The sequence below is a fragment of the Panthera onca genome, chromosome E1 (genome assembly GCF_046562875.1).
Source record: "Panthera onca isolate mPanOnc1 chromosome E1, mPanOnc1 haplotype 2, whole genome shotgun sequence".
In the NCBI taxonomy this organism is placed as follows: domain Eukaryota; kingdom Metazoa; phylum Chordata; class Mammalia; order Carnivora; family Felidae; genus Panthera; species Panthera onca.
Genome location: NC_138352.1, coordinates 16,145,914 through 16,165,946, shown reverse-complemented (window position 1 = coordinate 16,165,946; position 20,033 = coordinate 16,145,914). Strand labels below are relative to the sequence as shown.

The 20,033-nt window shown below is 56.1% G+C and overlaps 1 protein-coding gene across 1 annotated transcript in view; it reads right to left on the bottom strand.

Annotated features, from left to right (window-relative positions):
• The window catches only part of TBCD (tubulin folding cofactor D), a 161,289-nt gene that overhangs the window by 5,618 nt on the left and 135,638 nt on the right, over positions 1-20,033 (bottom strand). Inside the window, exons 24-37 of the mRNA XM_078437956.2 lie at positions 19,866-19,928; positions 18,950-19,026; positions 17,266-17,347; positions 15,323-15,441; positions 14,744-14,835; positions 14,056-14,196; positions 11,063-11,146; positions 10,641-10,799; positions 10,429-10,567; positions 8,401-8,522; positions 6,234-6,311; positions 1,617-1,706; positions 1,211-1,298; positions 152-261 (exon numbers count right to left, since the gene is read on the bottom strand). Coding sequence (XP_078294082.1) covers positions 152-261; positions 1,211-1,298; positions 1,617-1,706; positions 6,234-6,311; positions 8,401-8,522; positions 10,429-10,567; positions 10,641-10,799; positions 11,063-11,146; positions 14,056-14,196; positions 14,744-14,835; positions 15,323-15,441; positions 17,266-17,347; positions 18,950-19,026; positions 19,866-19,928 — 1,444 coding nt within the window. The remainder of the gene's footprint in view (positions 1-151; positions 262-1,210; positions 1,299-1,616; positions 1,707-6,233; positions 6,312-8,400; positions 8,523-10,428; positions 10,568-10,640; positions 10,800-11,062; positions 11,147-14,055; positions 14,197-14,743; positions 14,836-15,322; positions 15,442-17,265; positions 17,348-18,949; positions 19,027-19,865; positions 19,929-20,033) is intronic.

Below are 20,033 nucleotides of genomic sequence, written 5' to 3'. Positions count from 1 at the left end.
GCCATCGAGGGCTGGGAGCCTCACTCTCCTCACCCCTTCAGAGGGTTTCTGGGGGACACCTCGGGGACAGAAAGGGAGGCTCTGGACATCCCTATTCACCAAAGTGCCGCACCGGGCCGGGTGGGGAGATGGGAAGGGACCTTGCACTCACCAGGCCGTAGTGCCCAGCACAGCCATGACCTCATCCAGGACGTCCTCACGCATGATGTCACCGTAGGTGAGCAGCATCTCGTACACCTGGCTGGCCGTGGTCTTCCGGATCTGGGTAGGACATAGCGCATCAGCAGGAAGACAAGGCCCATAGAACCCAAGCAGAGTGACAGAACCCTGCTCGGGGAGCAGGGACATGGGGCCAGGCACGCCCCCAGGTCGGACTGGAACCTGAGACCCATATAGATTGTTAAAAGGAAGAAAGTGACCTGGGGCCCTGGCCACAGCTGGACCCATGACAAGCAAGCCGCGGTGTGGGCTGCTCTCTGTTCCCTGCTGCCCCTCAGGGAGGAGTGAGGCCACACTGTTCTTACTAAAATGCATCACTAAAACCCGCCTCCTCAGGGCACCTCAGGGGCTCAGTTGATTGAGGGTCTGACTCTTGGTTTTTGTCTCAGGTCATGATCTTACGATTCATGGGATCGAACCCCACATGGGGCTCTGTGATGGTCAGTCTCTCTCTCTCTCTCTCTCTCTCTCTCTCTCTCTCTCTCCCCCTCCCCCTCTCGCATGTGCACTCTCTCAAACATTAAAAAAAAAAAAAAAAAAAAAAACCCTGCTCCTCACCCAGGAACCCACCTCCCCTGTTTTCTTCTCGAGTTACCTGCCTGCAAAACACCTTGTGGGGCGGGTGGTCTCAGAACCCCGGGCCCACCCCCAGGGTTCCTCAGTCGGCAGGTGGGGCAGCCTGAGAATCTGCATTTCTGATGGGGGGGTTGCTGCAGCTGGCCCAGTGATCCCCACTTTGAGAACCAGTGTGTCCAATACAAGCATCACTTTTACCTTCTAGCAAAGTGGCACGTTTGCATTATTTGAAGAGTGGTTTTTCAGCCAGTGGAAAATGGAACTCCCGGGACACGTGACCCGGGTGGGTCAGGCTGCAGCACCCGCCATTCACGGGGCCCCCACATGCACCCTGTGGGGTGTGAGCCCAGCGCTGCCCCCAGATACGGCCCCAGGTGCCAGCGCGTGATCGGGGAGCAGCCGCAAGCACACTCACCACAGGGAACGGGTGGCAGAGCAGAAGGCACAGCTGCAGGAGCACCTTCCTCCTCACGTCGCCCGGGAACCGCACCATCCCGCAGAACCTGCGGGAGTGACGGCCCAGGTGAGCACAGCCCTGCGTCCACCCCCACAGAACCCGGGCGAGCGTGGCCCCACGTCCAGCATCCACTGGAACAACACGTCCGCCTCTCCAGTGCCGGGTGAATCGGGTCTGTTTCTAGGGAAACCTGCCTCCGGTGAGGACGCCCCCGAAGAGACACAGCCCCTCCCCGGAGGCCATCTGCGCTGACCCCTGAGACCGACAGGCTGTCCACGGAAGTCGGAACACCGACTCCAGAGTGAGTATCTCCCGCCTGACAGACCCTTCCTTTTACCGTCACAACGAGGAACTGGAGACTTACACAGCGACGCTCGACCGCAGTTTCTGCACATCCTTAGACTTCTTGATTTCCTCCTTGCAAAGCGCAAGCAGCTTCCCGCCGAAGGGGTGGCTGCAAGGGAAGGACGGGACACCAGAGAGGAGCTCTCAGAGCACGCGGAGCACGGACCCACTGCGGCATCTGGTGCAGCGCTGCCCAGGTGACCAGAGGGCCGTGTCCCTCAGGGTACCACAACAGGTTACATCAATGGGCTCCTTTACCAGCACAGGACAGATGGCCGCCTGTCCCTTTCACGCGCCTCCCCGTCTTCGCCGACGGGGGCGGGGGTCGGGGGGCAGGTGGATCCCAGGCGCGCCACAAGGGAAGGAACCAGGTGCACCAGACGGTAGCACCAGCTAGTGGGGCCTCAACGCAGGACCAAGGGGAGGGATGGCCATCTCATAACCAGGCCTGGCCCCGGGGCCAAGGAGAACCAGGCAGCGGCCAGAGCATGGACACGTGTCCTACACTCTGCACAGCTGATGACAATATGGGGGGTCAGGACAGCAAAGTCCCTACCAGAGAGATCCACTCCTCTGTCTCCAGTGTGGCAGCCGTGCGGGGAGGGGGGGATGGGGTTCCACTGCCCCTGTGCTCTCCTCCCCGGCTGCTGGGGAGACGTCCTGTCCTCAGGGACAGTGGCCCTCAGTCTCTCCCCATCAGCTGGCACCCCGACCGCCCCCTCCGTGTCCCTGTCACCCAGAGTGGTCAGTGTGCACCTCCAGCCCCTCGCCTCCACAGGCTTCTCCCCACGGCTCACCGAAATGCTCATCAGGGACCAAGTGACCACCGTGTCAGTAGGGGCCACAGTCACGCCGTCCCCCACCTACGTGATCACCAACGACCCTGCTGTGACATGCTCCAACTCTGCCTACTTCCCAGGGGCTTTGCTGTCTCCTGCTCCTCGTCCTCCTCATAAAAATGCAACACCCCACAGAGCCATCGGTCCCTTCTCTGTCTACACCCGCTCCCTTGCTGATCTCCCAGTTCACACACCACCCACCCTCTTTCCACTGGGCTCCAGCCTTGAAGAGCCATCCCTCTGGGATGTAATGAGCATCTCAGACAAAACATCTGTGACCTAGACTGAACGTCTGCATCCCCCGAATTCACACGTTGAAGCTCTGATCCCCACTGTGAGGGTATTACCAGCCGGGGCCTCGGACACAATTAGGTCACGAGTCTGAGTCCCCCGATGGCATGAGTGTCTTCATGAGAACAGACACACGAGATGACCGCCCTCTGCCGCGTGAAGATAGCAGGAAGGGTCTCTCTGCAAACCAGGACCTGAATCGCTGGCACCTTGACCTCAGACCTCCTGCCTTCAGAACCATGCGGACTGACTATCTGCTGTGTAAGTGGCTCTGTGGCCCCACCTGCTCTCCTGTCCCGCTGCAGTCTCTTCCCACACACCCGCATCTGGGCCACGAGAGAACCTGCTGGCTTACAGCCACCTGCACAGAAGCCCCTCCCTGCCTGGACCCAGAGACCATTCTACAGGCAGCAGCTGGAGTTTCCGTTGCCTCCACTCCAAGAGGTGAGCCTGGCACCACTGGTGCGTCACAATGAAGGCATACCGACCTGCCAGAGGAGCCCGGTGTGCTGTCCCCAGCCTCCAGCTGAGAGGAGACCCAGAGCTCGGTCTCGACACAGGTATGCACCTGCCAGACCTAGAAGGCGACCCCCAGGTGGGGGAGCACCTCTCTGGGATGTGGAGCTGGGAGGGTCTGGATTGCTACCGCTGCCCTCGAGGCCTAGAAAGGGCGAACAAAGATGCCGTGGCCTCAGGTTACCTGCACACGCGCGGCATCCAGACGACGAGTAAGCAGACAAATGAGAAAGCCCAACCCCCAACACCATGGGCTGTAGAAACCAGACAGCCCAACGAGGACGGAGACCAGAAGCACACGGAAAGACCCCAACACCATGTCCAGGAGGGCAACAAGCTGGCAGGCTGGGAAACAAACTAAAGAAAAAGCTGCATCTGAAAATAAGAAAACAAAAACCGAAAATAAGAACCGCACACCTCAACTTGGCCGTTTTCTGACTTGGGTCAGAAATGTGTCAGGAGATGGGGCACCTGGGTGGCTCAGTCAGTTAAGCGTCTGACTTCGGCTCAGGTCATGATCTCGCAGCCAGTGAGTTCGGGTCCCGCATCAGGCTCTGTGCTGACAGCTCGGAGCCTAGAGCCTGCATCAGATTCTGCGTCTCCCTCTCTCTCTGCTCCTCCCCCAATCACACTCTCTCTCCCTCTCTGTCTCTCAAAGATGAATAAATGTTAAAAAAAAAAAAAAAAAAGAAGAAGAAGGAGGAGGAGGAGGAGGGGAAATGTGTCAGGAAAGAATCATAAGTGGAGGACAGGTCATGGGATGCAGCGTGGCCTTGGGGGAGCTGGGGCGGGGGAGGGGCGGAGCATCCTCAGATTTTTCTAGAACACAGAAAACAAACAAAATCACATTTTCAAGTTTAACAAATTTGTGGCAGGACAGACAAGTATGTAATCAACAACTAGACCCATTGAACGGGCAGTGGAGATTTCTTGGAGAGAAAACTTCAAAGGAGGCAGAAAACCCAGACTGCCTCTGTCAGACATGACAGGCAACATCTCAAAAGCAATGGAAGTCAGAACAAGAAAGAGGTTTCGGTCCCGAAATAAAACGTCTGCCTAGAGTCCTATATGCTCTGAAAGTAACTCGCAAACAAAATCATAAAGGATTTACTGCCAGTGGACCTCACTAGAGGGACCTGGAAAGGGTGAGCGGGGCTGGGGCAGTGAGGACACAGACGGCAGCAAGTATGTGGGTAACTTAACACAGTTAACTTGTCAACCGCACAAGTGACAACGTACCTATGATACAACACGTGATGAGCTCACATAACCCAAGGGAAGTAAATAAACATGTTAATGTCCTCGGTTTTGTCCAGGAAGAGGGCAAAACAGAGAAAGTGAGACTTTGACAGAGTGGCCACTGAAAACACAGAAAGTGAACAGTGCTGCTGAATGATAAAAATCATTTAACTGATCAAACAGGGCGGAAGGAGGGACACGCAGCAGGCAGGACCAGTGGAAAACATCCATAGAAGCAGCTCCGAGGCCGAATGACCCAGTTTAACAGTCAGAGGAGGTCAGACTGAGTTTCATGCTGCTCATAAGAGATGCACCAAATTTAAGTACGTGAAGACAGGAGTCACAGAACAGAGAAAGGTACAAGTTCAAAGTCAGAAGAAGCTGGTGCAGCCTGATCAGCACAAGAGCAGGCAGAGTATAAAACAAAGCAGCACCAGAATAATGAAACGGGCCACTGAAACACAAGCCTGAACCTACACCCGCACGCACCAGAACAGAAGACCAAACACCCAAAGCAGAAACAGACAAAACCACCAGGGTGCCTGGGTGGCTTGGTTGTTTGAGCGTCTGACTCTTGGTCTCAACTCAGGGCATGATCTCACGGTTCGTAAGTTCAAGCCCCACATTGGGCTCCATGCCAAGCTTGAAACCTACTTTTAAAATAAAAAAAAAAAGGAAAGAACTGACAAAACTACAAAACCGCCCAGAAATAAAATGAGCCGTGTTTGTTAACGAGACACTTTCTCCTGTTTCTTTCAAAAATTTTAAGCCAGGAAAATCTGCGTTTAGGTCTCGAAACAAAATGTTCAGCAAGCCAAGCGACGCAATCCGTACAAGGACCCCATCCCACAACCAGGCTGGCGAGTCCTGAGTGCAGATAGATGGCCCTGGACACTAGGGAGTCAGTGACGCGGCAAAGATGGAGGCACAGGCACCGGACTCACCCTCCACCTGACACTAAAACCCAACAAAATTCACACGACTGCAGACTGCCGAGGGAGGACAGCGATCACCGAGGCCCAAGAGGCAAAGGTGAGTGCGGAGGGGACACGGTGGCAGCAGTGCCACCGAGGAGCAGGGCTGACAGCCCACAAAGGCTGTCACCAGGAGCAAACAGAGTGGGAGATGGCGCACGTGAGAAAACGCCACTCAGGGCCCACCTGGCATGGCTCTTCCCACGTCCCCGAAACGTGCCCAGGAGGAGGAGGCTCCAGGCGACCCACAGGGCACAAAAGGCCCAGCCCAGAGGCAAAGCCCTCAAAGCCTGGGATCCAGTGGAAATCATCAGGCCCTAATGAGATAAACCAGCCACCATGACCTCGACGCCAGAGCTCACTGACCAGGAGCTGACCCAGGGCTGCTGTGTGTCCCTGCACTAGGGTGTCCGAAGAACCCTTGTGCACCCGTCCTCTGTGCCCACACCTGGCCAGCCCCCCGCGGACCCACTCTGTCCTCCTCCGTCCGTGCGGGGCTCTCCAGCCTCAGCACCAGACCTGCCACCACGACAGTACAGACGCCTCACCTCATTAGGTCTCTTCCCACCTGGGCGCCAGTGCTACCATAGGAGCCCGGCCGAGGCACAGCCCCAGCCTCACCGGAGGGCAGCCGAAGCCTCTTGATGGCACAGACCGTTCCTGAACGCGCAGAAAATCACCTTCTAGGTTCTCCTCTCCGGCATCTCATCGCTTCATCTCTACAAGGCGCGTTCCGAGGCTTGCCCGACAGAGTGGGACCGAGCGGGGCACACTTACTTCTGCTCCGCGGTGAAGAGGTCAAAGCAGCCGTTGGCCAGCATCTGGTCCAGCGTCTTCAGCAGCGGCACAGACACCCTGAGAGGAGAAGGCAAGCGCTGAGGGCCAGGCGCCAACCCCATCCCCATCCCAATCCGGGCAGAACATGGTGTAGAAAATGACAAACCTACTGAAGAATTCATATGGAAATGCTAAGATCAAGGAAAGCCCCAACAACTAAGGGAAGAGACAGCAGGGCTGGCACCACTTAATTTCAGCCACAAAGCTCGAGGGATTGGGGACAGCATAAACCAAAGAGCAGAGAAGTCCAGAAATAAGCTTACATGTTCACAATTTATGAAAAGGTGGAAAAGCAACATCGTGGAAGGGACAGTCTTTCAACACACTGGACACTCACAGGCGGAACCAACACACGGACCCGGATCCGTCACTCATGTCACACACAGAAAGTAACCCAAAATGGACCTTACGTCTAAACATAAAACCCAAAACTGGGAGTCTTCTAGAAAACATAAGAGAAAACCTTCATGGCCTTGAGTCAGGCTAGGACTCTGCCTGACAACAAACACACCTGCAAAACCACAGGGGAGAAGCTGGAGAGCATGCAGGCACCTGCTAAGAGTCGGCCAAGGGCATGAAGGACAAGCCACCGCTCCAGAAGAGGGTGTCTGACGAAGGGTTTGTGCAGCGCAGGTGAGAAATCTCAAAACTCAAGGGGCGCCTGGAGGGCTCTGTTGGGTAAGCGTCCAACTTTGGCTCGGGTCACGATCTCAGGGTTCATGGGTTTGAGCCCCGTGTCGGGCTCTGTGCTGAGCATGGAGCCTGCTTGGGATTCTCTCTCTCTCCCTCTCCCTCTCCCTCTCCCTCTCCCTCTCCCTCTCTCTCTCTCTCTGTCTCTCTCTCTCCTACTGCCCCTCCCCCCCAATAAAAGAAAAAAAAAAGACATTATTCAGACTGAAGACCATTTGCTTTTATTTCTAGTGATGCAGTTTTCTACCAGGAGGACCCTTCCAAAGGAAAGCCAAAAGGATGCTTTTCAGCCAAAAGAAAAGTGATCACAGGTTGTAAAGCCAAAAACTAAGAAGGAGCACAGAGCAAAGAAAGTGGTACATAAGTGAGAAAATCTAATTGTACAAAACTACAGTGAGTCTTGTATGACAAAATGTGAGCATTTTTAAAACAATTGAATTTTACATTTTCATTTAAAAGGTTTGGGGCACCTGGGTGGCTCAGTCGGTTGAGCATCCGACTTCGGCTCAGGTCATGATCTCACAGCCTGTGAGTTCGAGCCCCACATCAGACTCTGTGCTGACAGCTCGGAGCCTGGAGCCTGCTTCTGATTCTGTGTCTCCCTCTCTCTACCTCCCCCACTCATGCTCTCTCTCTCAAAAATGGATAAACGTTAAAAAAAAAAAAAAAATGTGTTTTGGAAATGCCAAACAAGCTCCAGTGACAGAAAGCAGATGAGCAGTTGCCTTGGGGCTGGGAGGGCACAGGGCGCTTCTGGGGGATGAGCGTGTCGTGTCGTGAATGGTCTCGGGGCTGCTGACAGAGTCCATCGAACTGCACCCTCCGTGTGCTTTTCATGAGACGTCACTCACACTCCCAATGGCTAAACTCCCGTTTGTTTCTCACAGACAGGATGGCCTGGTGACGGCCTGCGGCCACACCGCTGTAACCCACAGTTGAGAACTGAGTCCTGAACTGAGTCTGAACCCTGTCAGAGGGCTTCAGGGAACACCCCATCCCAGGGTCAGGGCCCGTGGGGTCGGTATCGCCTTCGTGCAAAAGCAGTTAGCAAAACAGCGTGGCAAAGATGCTCAGAAAACACGTCCCCCAGCTGTTGCTGTGATGTTCGGTCCTGGCGTGCAGAGACCCTGTCTACATAGTGGACGCGTCCATGCACAGACCGGGGAGATGTCACCTCATGGAAAATCCACACTCACCCTCCCAGGCTCACAGCCTGGGTCGTCTTCACGCCCAGTGCATACAGGCGTGCTAGTTCCACTGGCGCGGTGATGGTGGTGTGGCCAGTGGAGTCCCGCGAGCTGGGGGCACCCCGGGTCCCACCTGGATCTACCTCACCGCTCCCTTGAAGTGAAATCCCAATGAGAACAATCGACACCCTGGATGGTCTGAGAACCATCGCGAAGGCCCCGGCCCGTACCTGTCGTTCAGAAGGTTGTCCTCAAAGACCTGCAGGAGGGTCCCGCTGAAGCCCTCCAGGGCCCGCAGGTCTTTCTGGATCCCCGCCATGTACTCAAAGAGGCTCTGCGTGGAGTACCTGACCTGCAACGGGGAAAGCGCTCTCGTGACGGTGACAAAACCACCGCCCCCTCGCCACCTGCCCCAGGGTCGACCTCGATGGTCACGCTGGAACATCCACTAGGGAGCTGAGGGGACGGAGCCACAGAGCATGTGGGCCTTCGAAATGTCCTGCCAGATGGGGCACAAGCAGAGACGTGCAATGAGCACTGACACGGAAATGCTTCCCCTGGGGCAGCAGCACAGACTGAGCGCTAAATCTGCCACAACGACCCCAAGTTGGCCTCAGTGGAGGCTGCAGAGGGTCTCCCAGGAAGCAGGTCAGGTCAGGGGACCAGATACTCAGAGACCCTCCCCACGGACCCCAATGGACTAGCAGAAGGAATTGACACAGAGCTGGTCCCGTGCACGGTGACCAACGTGGATGCGGACACAGCCGGCAGCGGGCACAGCAGGGATCCAGGCGCCCTGCAGCCAACCGGCAGCTGGAGGCTGGCGCCCAGGAGACCCTGCTCCTACCAAGCCCTGTGACACTGCCCACAGCGGCAAAGGCAGCGCCCCCCCAGACCGGCGTCACACGCCTCCACGCACAGACCCAAGACAGTGAGTCACTGGCAATGAGTCAACAAGAGGAAGCGAGCAGACTCAGGCCCCACCTAAGAGCGCAGGTACCATAACTATGAGACAAGGGACATGGAGATGCTCTCGGTTACCTGTCAGGGAAAACACAATTACAGGGATAAGCCAATAGTGCAAAAGCACAAGAGGGGGGCGCCCAGGGAGCTCAGTTGGTGGAACCTCCGACTCTCAATTTCGGCTCAGGTCACACACAATCTCACAGTTCATGGGATCAAGCCCCGCATCGGGCTCTGCACTGGCAGCATGGAGCCTGCTTAGGACTCTCTCTCCCTCCCTCCCTCCCTCTGCCCCTCCCCCTGCTTGCTGTCTCTCAAAATACATAAAAGTAAACTTAAAAAAATAAAAAGCTGCAGAACACAACAGCACCTGGAAAAGAAGTCTGAAAACCAGGGAGGACAGAGCATAGGTGGAAATGTGGGGCGTGGAAACCCTGAACGAGAATGAGGAGGGCAGAGAACGTTCCAGAGGAGATGGGAACCGTGAACACACCACTGGGCGGACAAGGAATTCCAACAGATCACAGGTGGGAGCGTCAGAGGGCAGCTGCCAAGCGCCAAGCGGGGCTGGGCGGCGGGCGTCGCCACCAGACGGGGCTCCCGCGGCAGCAGCCCCCGAGGGCAAGGGCAGATGACAGAAGATGCACGGCCATCCCCGTGGAAGCCTGCGTGTGACCGTGCAGGGGAGGACACATGCCCCCCCCCCCCCCGACACTGCTTCTGGGTCCAGTGGAGACTGTGTTAAGGGACCGCATGACCGCTACACCAGCAGGAAGGACAGCAGGTGACGGAAAACGCACCCAACAGACCAAACCTATCCAGGAAAGACAGCACGAAGAAGATAGACGAAGACAAAGAGGGTCAAGCAGCAGCTGGCAAGTGAAGTCCACGTGTGCCAACAAGCCCAGGGAACACAAAACCACACTGTTCTGTGTTGCCTGTGGCGAGATGCCAGGCGCACAGAAGCTCCCCGCAGTGTTCTTCGTAATTCCGTACTCTTCCTAGCGGGAACACCAGCCCACTCTTGTGAGAGGTTAATGCCACCCTTGGGGGTCCTGCCCTGGAAACCCAAGGCCAGGGGAAGGGGTGGACCCTTGACCCCACTTTGACCCCCAAAGCAGGAAAAAAACAGCACACAAGGCGACAGCAGGCCTCCCAGAATGCACCTCTCAGCCTCTGGCTGCCACCCGAAAAGGCGCCAGACACCGTGTGTGCCCATTCGAACCTCCCACATTGCCCCAGCCCCCGGGCAGACGCCTCCCACAACCGTGGGACCTGGGAAGAGGCCTCCTTACCGTGGACTCTGTCAAGCCGCCCACAGACACGGCCAGCCCCAGCAGGACGTGGTAGCGGTAGGCAGGCAGCCCCAGAAGCTGGGTGATGAGAGGGAAGGCCTGGGACGGCGCATTCCAGTTCACAGAGGCCATGTCGGACCTGCAGACAGTGAGCCGACAAGCTGGAGGGTCGCCCGTGCCCGCTGGGGGTCGGGGATCCCGGCCTCCCGTACCTGGGGAAGAGCTTTTCCAGCTCTTCTCGATGGGGCACGTGGGGGACAGGGGAGCCACCAGAATGCAGCAGGGCCATGAACACGCGGGCGGCGTGCGCGCGGACCCGGTCGATCTTCTCACTTGCCTGCTGGGCCACGCAACACATGACCTGCTGACAGCTGCAAACCAAGAGCAAGGCCGTCAGCCCCGTGTGAGCCCAGGGCACCACCCAGAGCTACCCCACAAGCACGGCAGCCACCGCAGCAGACCTGACACCTCAGAGGCCTGAGCACCAGGTCTTGGGTGGAAGTGGTGGGGTGGGGTGGGGTGGGGTGGGGTGGGGCAGGTGGGAGGGAAGGGAGGCCCAAGAGACCCCGGCCGCACCCCTGATGCAGGCACCCACCCACAGGCCGGACCCAACCCCCGCACGGGGGGCACTCACACAGTGGCCTCGATCAGTTCTGGCTGTTCCCTCGCCGCCAGGAGCATCAGGTCCAACAGACTGGTCATAGCGGCCTCACGGACCCTGCAGGGACAACGATGCGGTGAAGAGCCCAGGCGCCATGTGACCTGTCGGCCACACGGCCTCAACCAGAGCGAGTTTCAGAGACTGACCATCGCTTCAGTGAGAAACATCCACCAAACCCAGTACAGGCAGCCGACAACACGCTTTCTCCACGCTCCACCAGCAAGGATGCGCATTTGACGCCCGAAGGCAGATGCCACGTCCCCAGTGTGCGCACAAACAGCATGACTCTACCCCAAAACCAGCACAGAGATGTCGGGACAGACATGTGCAGCGGGTGACCGGAATGTCACTCTCTGCTCTCACAGACTCACTCCACATTCACTCACGCTGAAGAAAACGAAGCTTCCACGCCGTGAAAACCTGAGCCTGTGGCGTCACTGACCGACCCAGGGTGAAAGCGGCACTTCAGACTGGGGACACAGCTGAGCAGCAGGGACCACAAACCTGCCCTCTCCGACAGATGGAGGTCCTGGCCCATGGGAGCCTGGCGGACGAACCGAGCGCAGGTGTGGGGTGCTCAAGGCGCAAGTTGGCCTTGAGGGGGCTCACAGGAGCTGGGCAGACTGTCCCTGGGGCAAGGCTGCCAACCAGATGCTGCTCAGGACCCAATACACAGACGCCAAGGGTGGGCAGGGCATGGGGGCAGGAGGCCTGAGCGTCCCCATGGACCCCCAGTGTCTGTGGGCACAGCACTCACAGGAGAGGTGGTGGGGATGCACAGAGGACAAACCCAAAGCTGCACACGCCCTCGCGGCCTCACCAGCTCCTGGCAGGGCAAGCACGGGCCAGCGTCCCAAATGCCGGGCTTGGGCAGCTGGGAGGCCACACAGGCACAACCCGACCGCTTGCTGAAGGCATCAGGCAATCTGCACCCACACCGCAGGCCTGACAGATGGAACCTTCGTGATCCCTGCAGGGAGGTGCATTCCCAAAGCCTCCACAATTCTGAACGTACAATTTCTGGATAGAGTTAACGCCACAAGGAATAGACAGAAAAACAAAAAAAGACCAGGTGTTAAAATAGCAAAAGACGACAAAAGAAATAGACGCAGGGTTGCCGCAGGAACCACCACGAGGGACGTGCTGAAGGAACAGAGATAGAAAAAATAAACGAACACTGGAGACTTTCTGCTGAGAGTGGGAATCTCTGACAAAGGACCAAACGTCACTGGGCTCTGACACGCACTCCCCAGTGGTGGGCCCTCGGGAAGGACACGAGTACCTGTGTGCACAGCCCACCCGAGCTTCCTCCTCACAGACGTCAGCGTCTGTACCCCTGAGGGGCCCATGACAACCCACCATCCTTCTAGCTTGAACTGTGAGGAGTCAGGATGACCAGGGCCACGTGAGGGGACAGATGGGCCCTCACAGGGGTCACCACGCCCACGCAGGAGCGAGATGGAGACCACAGTCCTGTACTCAGTCCAGGCCCACTGGCCACAAAAAAGCCATCAGCACCCTCGGGAGGGGTGAAAGAACCCGTCCCCACAGCAAACCGCCCAGAGCCAGAATGTGCTCCAAAACCACACGCGCCCCCGCCCCCCACAAAGGAGCAGGAGGAAGGACCCGCTCTCCAAGGCGCACAAGTGAGCCCGGGCTGGGGTCAGATCGTCATCACTGACACAGACCCCGATGGGTGCAGCCCCGTGGCCCTCGTCCCACAGGGACAGAGAAGTACAGGGGTCGGGGCTATGCTGTTGCGGGGGCCACAAGGCAGCTGTCTGGCCTTCCCAAGGACACAGGAATTAGGGAGGTGCCTGCATCTACGAGGACATGTCAAGGCTGTCAGGAGCCCACGCGAGTCGTGTCCCTAACACCATCGGAGGCTGAGAAGGAGGGAAGGGAAGCAGCCCGTGGGGTGAGGGAACATCCTGACAAATGAAAAGGCGGAAAGGTCAGCAGACACAGCAAGTGGGGAAGAGACCAAAAGGAACCTGTAATGACACGACGACACAGATTCGAATGTCACCAGGTGAGCCGGATGGCAGCATGGACGTGACACAAGAAAGAGCCAATGAACCTGAACATAAATTAGCAGAGTTTACACAACTTAAGAAGAAAAAACTGAAAAAAAGGAGTGGAGCTTCAGGGCTCGTAGGGCAGTGGAAGGTCTCAGGGGAGATTTCAAAAAATGTGGCCAAAACCTTGTCAGATTTCGGAAAACATGTTCATTTCCTTTTTTCTTCTTTTGAGCTTTGACATAAAGCTCAACTTCTGTTTGCGTCATAATAAAAGTGACTCCGTGGACGCCAGAGACATCCCCAGCGCGGCCAGCCCCTACCACGGGGCGTCCAGAACGGGGGACAGAAGTCATGCAAGCAGCTCTCAGCTCTGCCGGTCAAAGGGCAACACGGTCTGGTCTTCACAGCAGACAGAAAAGCAGCCTGAGATGCTGGAAAGGCGACAGCTACTGACGTAAGAACAGACACGACACAAAGACACAGAGCACCACGGCCACAGCCTTCTCATGGCTCGGGCTGCAACAGGGTGTTGGGGGCTTCCTCGCGGGGACAGCTGCACCGGTTTCCTCCTGGTTTCCTGTTTCCCGTCACAAGGAGCCGAGGTCCACAGTGCCCAGCTCCTTCCTCCTCCAAAGTAGTCTGGCCCCTTCTTGCCCTAAATGGCTACGCTGGGGGCTCTGTTTGTGTGAACTTTTTCAAGAGAGAACTGGAAAGCCGACCACAGGGGCTAGGACGAGGAAGCGACATCAGCGTCTGTGTTACAACTTAGTGTTTTTCAGAGAAGAGAGGAACGCAGCTGAGAGCCGGGCCCGCGGACGCTGTGCTGTCCCAGGAACACACGACCGGGCAAGGACCGTGAACAGGAGACGCTGGACATAGCCCCGTCCACCCGCAAAGCTACTCCCACCAGGACGAGCAGAGGGCCTGGCGCGCCTGCCACCTTACCACGCGCCCACGTCCCCACGGCTGTCGGTGGTGTAGTCGCGCAGACAGCCCAGCAGCGTGCGGTAAATCTGAGAGACGTTCGCTTCACATACAACCTCGTCTGGGGCCCCTCCTGCTCTCACGCCAACCGTCTGGCAAACCCTGAAATTAAAAACGTGTGAAATATGGCAAGTGTCTGAGGCCCCATCTTTCCCAACAGGAAATGCTCGGAACAGGACAACCTCAGACGTAGATGCAGAATTCCAGAGCTTCTTCCTTGCTGGCACACGGTGAATGACACATTTCCCCCAAAATCACATTTCCTAACGTTTGCACCTGTGCCCCGTGGCCCCCCCCACCCTCCATCCTGACAAGTAGAAAGGAGTAGCGTCACGCAGAGCAGGAGAGGATCTGGAAGAGAGAGGAGAGCACGTCCTGGCGTGTGTGCACATGTGGCCGGCACCACAGACCGCTCCACACAGCACTTCCAGACTCCAGCTAAGGCTCACGCCCCAGTTGCGAGCTGGCCTGGTGTTCCTAAAGCACAGAAGGTTAACATTCACCAAAGCGACAACCAGCGAGAAAATAAAAAGTTACAACGTTGCTTCAAAGTAGATTCATCGGGTGATAGTGGGCTCTCTGGAGCCCTCAGTGTTTGGAAGCTGGCGCAGGGGAGAGCAGAGACTTGGGGGCCAGCCCGGGGACCCACCTCGAGATCGCCTTCAAGGCATCCCGCCTGGATTCAGCAAAGCTCACATCCTCGGGACGAATGAGGGTCACAGCTCCCAGGCCTGCCAGCACCTGAAAGATGGTAACCAGCTACCGACAGAATGTGCCCCGGGCAGACCACCTCCGCGGGGCACCCCCAGTGCCACCTTTCCATCCCATGGCCCAGGGCTGGACATTGTGACCAATGATCAGTTTTCTCAGTATCTCGATCCACTACTTCTCCAAGGGCCGTTAGGTCCTGAGAGCCGGGTAGCTGAGTTTTAGGAGGTCCGTGCAGTGCCTCCGACCCCAAGGCATCTGGGATAGGAGGAAGGGGACACAGCACACGTCTAAGGGCAAGTGTGTTTCCACAGACACAGCAACAGCTTCCTTCCATCAGACTAGCACTCAGCCCCTCCAAGTCCCTCCGGTCACGTGAGACCATCCACCAGGCACCCTGAAGAGTAGCACCCTGCTGCCGTCCTCACGGCCACTCGCCTGGACGGGTGTGGATTTGCGGTGGGATCCTGCCTGGCCCCTCCCCCAGCGGGCCCACCTCGCAGGGCTCGGGGCACCTCACCTGCTGCAGCCGGCCGCTCAGGAGGAAGCACGGGAGGGCGCCCAGAGCCAGCGAGAAGCCGCAGCGGGTCAGCTCCTCTGGGCTCTGCAGGTCAGCGAGATACTGCCGGGTCAGCTCCTCTGAAAGAAAGTGACAACAGGGCCGCTGCCTTCCTTCCTGCACAACACGTGCTGCTTAAGACCTCAGAAATGTGCGAGGCAGCAGTGAGAAAAATGGACGAGCCCCGCCAGCTTCTGGAGCAGATGTACCTTAGCAGTAGCTCAGATCAAAACAGACTTGAGACTTTTTATTAGGCGATTTTAATACATGATTTCACTCTTAGGGGAATAAATCCAGGAGGGGTCAGGAATGCATGATGCATGATGGCGCCTGGGTGGCTCAGGCAGTTAAGCATCTGACTTTGGGTAAGGTCATGATCTCATGGTTTGTGGGTTCGACCCCTATGTCAGGCTCTGTGCTGCTTTGGATACTCTGCCCCTCCCCTGCTTATGCTTTCTCTCTCTCTCAAAATAAAAACAAAATCTTTAAAAAAAATAAAATAAAATCTTAAAAAAAAAATAGAACCAGTACAGTCCTATTCACTCTGAAAATGAATGCTCACAGTGGATGTGATGCCCCCCTCACGAGAGAGACAGGCCCCGCGGTCGGTGAGTTTGTAGGGGCAGAAGCCACCAGTGTGGCTGGGTGACAGCACCGCGTGAGCAGACAGACTCTCCTCAGACAAGAGGGCCGCAGTCAGGGACAGAAGAGGGGACAGGGACACAGGACGCAAAGCAGACTCGGGTGACAGTGGGGGGGGGGGCCGGGCTGGCGTGCACCAACACAGCTCTGCACACCCCAATCCATCTGACCACCATGACAGATTCCTGTCCTCACTGCTTAGACTTCGACAAACACGACCATCGAGACACGTGCACGGAAACCTCAAGGGCCTGCGTCAGGACGGAGGAGTGCCACCGGAACCGCCAGGGCGTGACCACGGCCGCCTGGCAGCGCCGGCTGGGATCTCCACACCCGGAAGGTTACTCCAGAGCACCGCCCACTCCTCCCGTGTGCACAACAAGGCCATACCGTGAATCGTGACATTATCGTCCCATTTTTTTAAATTAGACTAAATATAAAATGGTACTCTTTATGTGAAACTGTGGTCAAGGGAAAAATGTCATAAACTTGGAAAGCCAGTCAGAAGATCCCATTACAGAATATTTTCTTATTTTTGAAAAAAATCACAGAAAGTAGATTTAGACTATCGCACGCATGATTTTTACCCATTTAACGTAACTTAGAAGAGTGCTTCCTGTACTGCTCAAGAGACGGTCCAGCCACTTCGGTAAAACTGTGTAAGCAATGCCGCACGCAGGGCACCACGGCAGGCCAACGTGAGCGTCTCCACGCCTCCACGCAGCCCAGATCCCTAAGGCACCCGTGATGTGACAGACAAACCACCACGAGGGGGTTCCGGGAAACCCTCCAGACAAGAGAGGAAGGGGCCGAGGAACAGGCACCAAGGAAAACAAACAAAATGGAACCGAAACGGGAGGTCCCGTGGGAGGACAGAGCAAGAAGGCGCTCCATCCACACACAAAGGGAACCTCCAAGCCCAGAGTGGGGAAAGTTTGCTTTAAAATGTCATTCAGGCAAACGCTGCTGACTTAAGTGTGGGTTCTGTGCGTGAGCATCACGCTCGTTGGTGCTGGGTGGGGGGAATACCCACGTGCCAGGCACACACCCATCTAGAGCCAGACCAACGCCTCCAGATGCCCCATGAACCCCATGGGTCCACGAGAGACCCCCCCCCCGCGGCAGCGGCCATCACCATCTCTGCCCTCCCCAGCTCCAGCCCCAACCCCGGCTCCCCAAACCCGTCCACCCTGCAGCAGGGGACAGCACTCCACGCCCTGCATGCCCACGCTTCCTGCTGGAAGCCCCTGTGGCCCACTCACCCTGCCTAGCGGGATCTGCCTCCCCAGCCTCCCGGGCGTAGTACTCGCAGCAGAGTGCAGCCAGGGCCGAGACGGCTGCTTCCTGAAACAGAGCAGAACGTGAGTACCCAGTGCCCCCCGTACCTCCCGCCCCTCCCCCAGTGCCCCCCAGTAAGTCTGAAACAATCAGAAACTGAGTCAAGTACCCCTTTCTAGCCCATCTGCTGGTCGTCGCCAGATACAATTAGAACTTAAATGTTTCCTGCAACTAACAGCCCGAATGGGATCGTGATTTCTTCCATACAGCGCAAGTGTCTTCGGATACAAACAGTTAATAATAAAATGGGGCACTTTTTCTTTCCCAGCAGAATTAAGGGCAAAGCGTGCGTTACACACACAGGAGTAGTGTACAAGCATCGTTTGGAGAGGCGCCGTGGGGCCAGGGTGGAGGGGGAGTGAGTGGGAGTCAACGGCAGCCATGGGTCCCGGGACCCCCGGCACACCTCCGCTCCCCACAGGAGGAACCTGAGCTCAAGGTAAGCCTCTCAGGGTCAGACAGACAGCAAAGGGTGAATGCTGGATTCCTATTTTCTTTCCTGCTGCTCCCCCACATCAGGGAGCTGAGTCCAACAGAGCAGCCCTGGAGAGACACGCCGGAGGCCACACAGGAAGGGCCACTGGCACAGGGATGGACCACACAAGGCAGCACCACACCGAGGGGTCATCTGTGCAAACTGCCACAATCACCGCTGGTGTGACTCCATTGTGGGAACAGTCTTCAAAGGAAATTTTGAGGCCCTGACTGTGAAACATTCGAATTCTGCTAGTAAAACTGTATGTGGATTCTACAGAATGATAAAGTTCCTTTAAAATAAAAGGGTCAGGAGCTCCTGGGTGACTCAGTAAGTTGAGCATCCGACTTCAGCTCAGGTCATGATCTCACAGCTCGTGAGTTCGAGCCCTCGGTCGGGCTCAGTGCTGACAGCTCGGAGCCTGGAGCCTGCTTCGGATTCTGTGTCTCCCTCTCTCTCTCTCTCTGCCCCTCCCGCGCTCATGCTCTGTCTCTCTCTCAAAAATAAACATAAAAAAGTAAAAAAGGATACATAGGAGGCTAGAGCATTAATCGTACAGGAGACCAATACGGACTTCCATTTCTCCACCCTCAATACCAAAGTCCGTCCACACCCCACTCTAGAACTTCTGTGACAGTTCTGCCAGCCCAAAGTCACCTGTCCCAGGACAGGGCAGCAGCACATGGGCCACCGGACACACACACCCTGTCCTCACTCAAGACAACCAATGCGTGCAGGCAGGGACCCTGGACCGAGCTTCCCACATGCACCCGGGCGTCCCAGCAGAGTCTAACCTTACCACCCCGCAACCCAACAGGACACAGCGCGCAACTGAGCAAGTAATTAGTACGCATAAACAGAAGGAATGTGCAGAAGGTGAATCTAATTAAGCCAGAAATGCTAATAAAAAATTAAATATTCTGGTCATCGCTGGCTACGTTAGTTTTCCTGATTATAAATTATACAGACAATACCATCTAGAATTCCAAACACAACTATGGCATTTATCAATTATCACGTTAGTGTATAAAAGGGACTCACAACCCACACCGTCCTTTGAAACAAACACTAGGAAAAAAATTAATGTCACTTTCCATACAATGGAACAGCCACAGAAATCTTGCTTACCATACCTTGATCTGTTGTCTAGAAGGAGTTGAAATAAGATGGAGATTTCTCAAAGTGTCATCTATCAGCCACTGCCAACCATCTGGCAAACAAAGACAATCATTTTACCCAATTAGGAACATTTAGATGAAATTAAAAACAACAGATCTACCTCATAAAGTGGATGGTAACCCTTCAAGATGAATCTGGAGAAAATCTGAGGTAAACATTACCCAGGCTGCACAAAATTCCAAGGGCCCTCTCCATTCAGAGGGAGAGAGCCTTCCTTTGGCTGCAGAAATGTTAACTGTTACCATGGGAAATTTTTGCTTTTTTAATACTGCAAGGTGGTGGCTTCCAGCACCTCTCTCTCAAGCAATGCAACCCCCAAACCCACACGGATAATTACCTAAACATTCAACTCAACTAGACCCCACACTGAGCGAGGAATGCTAAATTTATCCAACCTTCTTTGCGGGGCAGCACAGGGCAAGGAACCCGTGAGACTGCAAAGAAAAAAGGCAGCCTGGGAGGTGACCCCAAAGCCCCTTCCTTACTGCCCCTCTGTGGCCAGATGCCACAGAACACGGAGGACGCCAGGCCTGCACAGCGGCCCGGCCACTGCTCCACCACAGCTGGCCCCCAACACCCCTGCCCGCACCCGGTCAAGGTGAGGAGCTGAGAAGGCCCGGTACTGCCGAGTCCCGGCTCAGGGGAAGGAGGCCCACTGATCTCTCAGAAGACAAGGGAGAGATTCTCCCTCTTTCTGAGGGGACAGCGTGCGGGGGTTCTCATTTCTTACAATGGGTCCTCACAGCGATTTCGAAAATGGGCATTCTGAGATCATGAAACATCCTAGCCGGCTCACTTCTACCTTTTAATGTGGAATAGTTCTGGCCGAAAGTGCTACCATGTGAGTCAATGAAGAAGAAAAGCACTTACCAATGATGGCGTCACCTCTAAAAGGCATCTTAGAAAGGGACAAGTTCTCAATCAGAACGCACACTAGGAAGAAAAAGGACAGATACAACGTCATTTCTCCAGAAATGCCCATCGCAGTGCCCGCCTGGCCCTGAATGCCCAGACGCTCTGGACACATCAGTGCTGGCG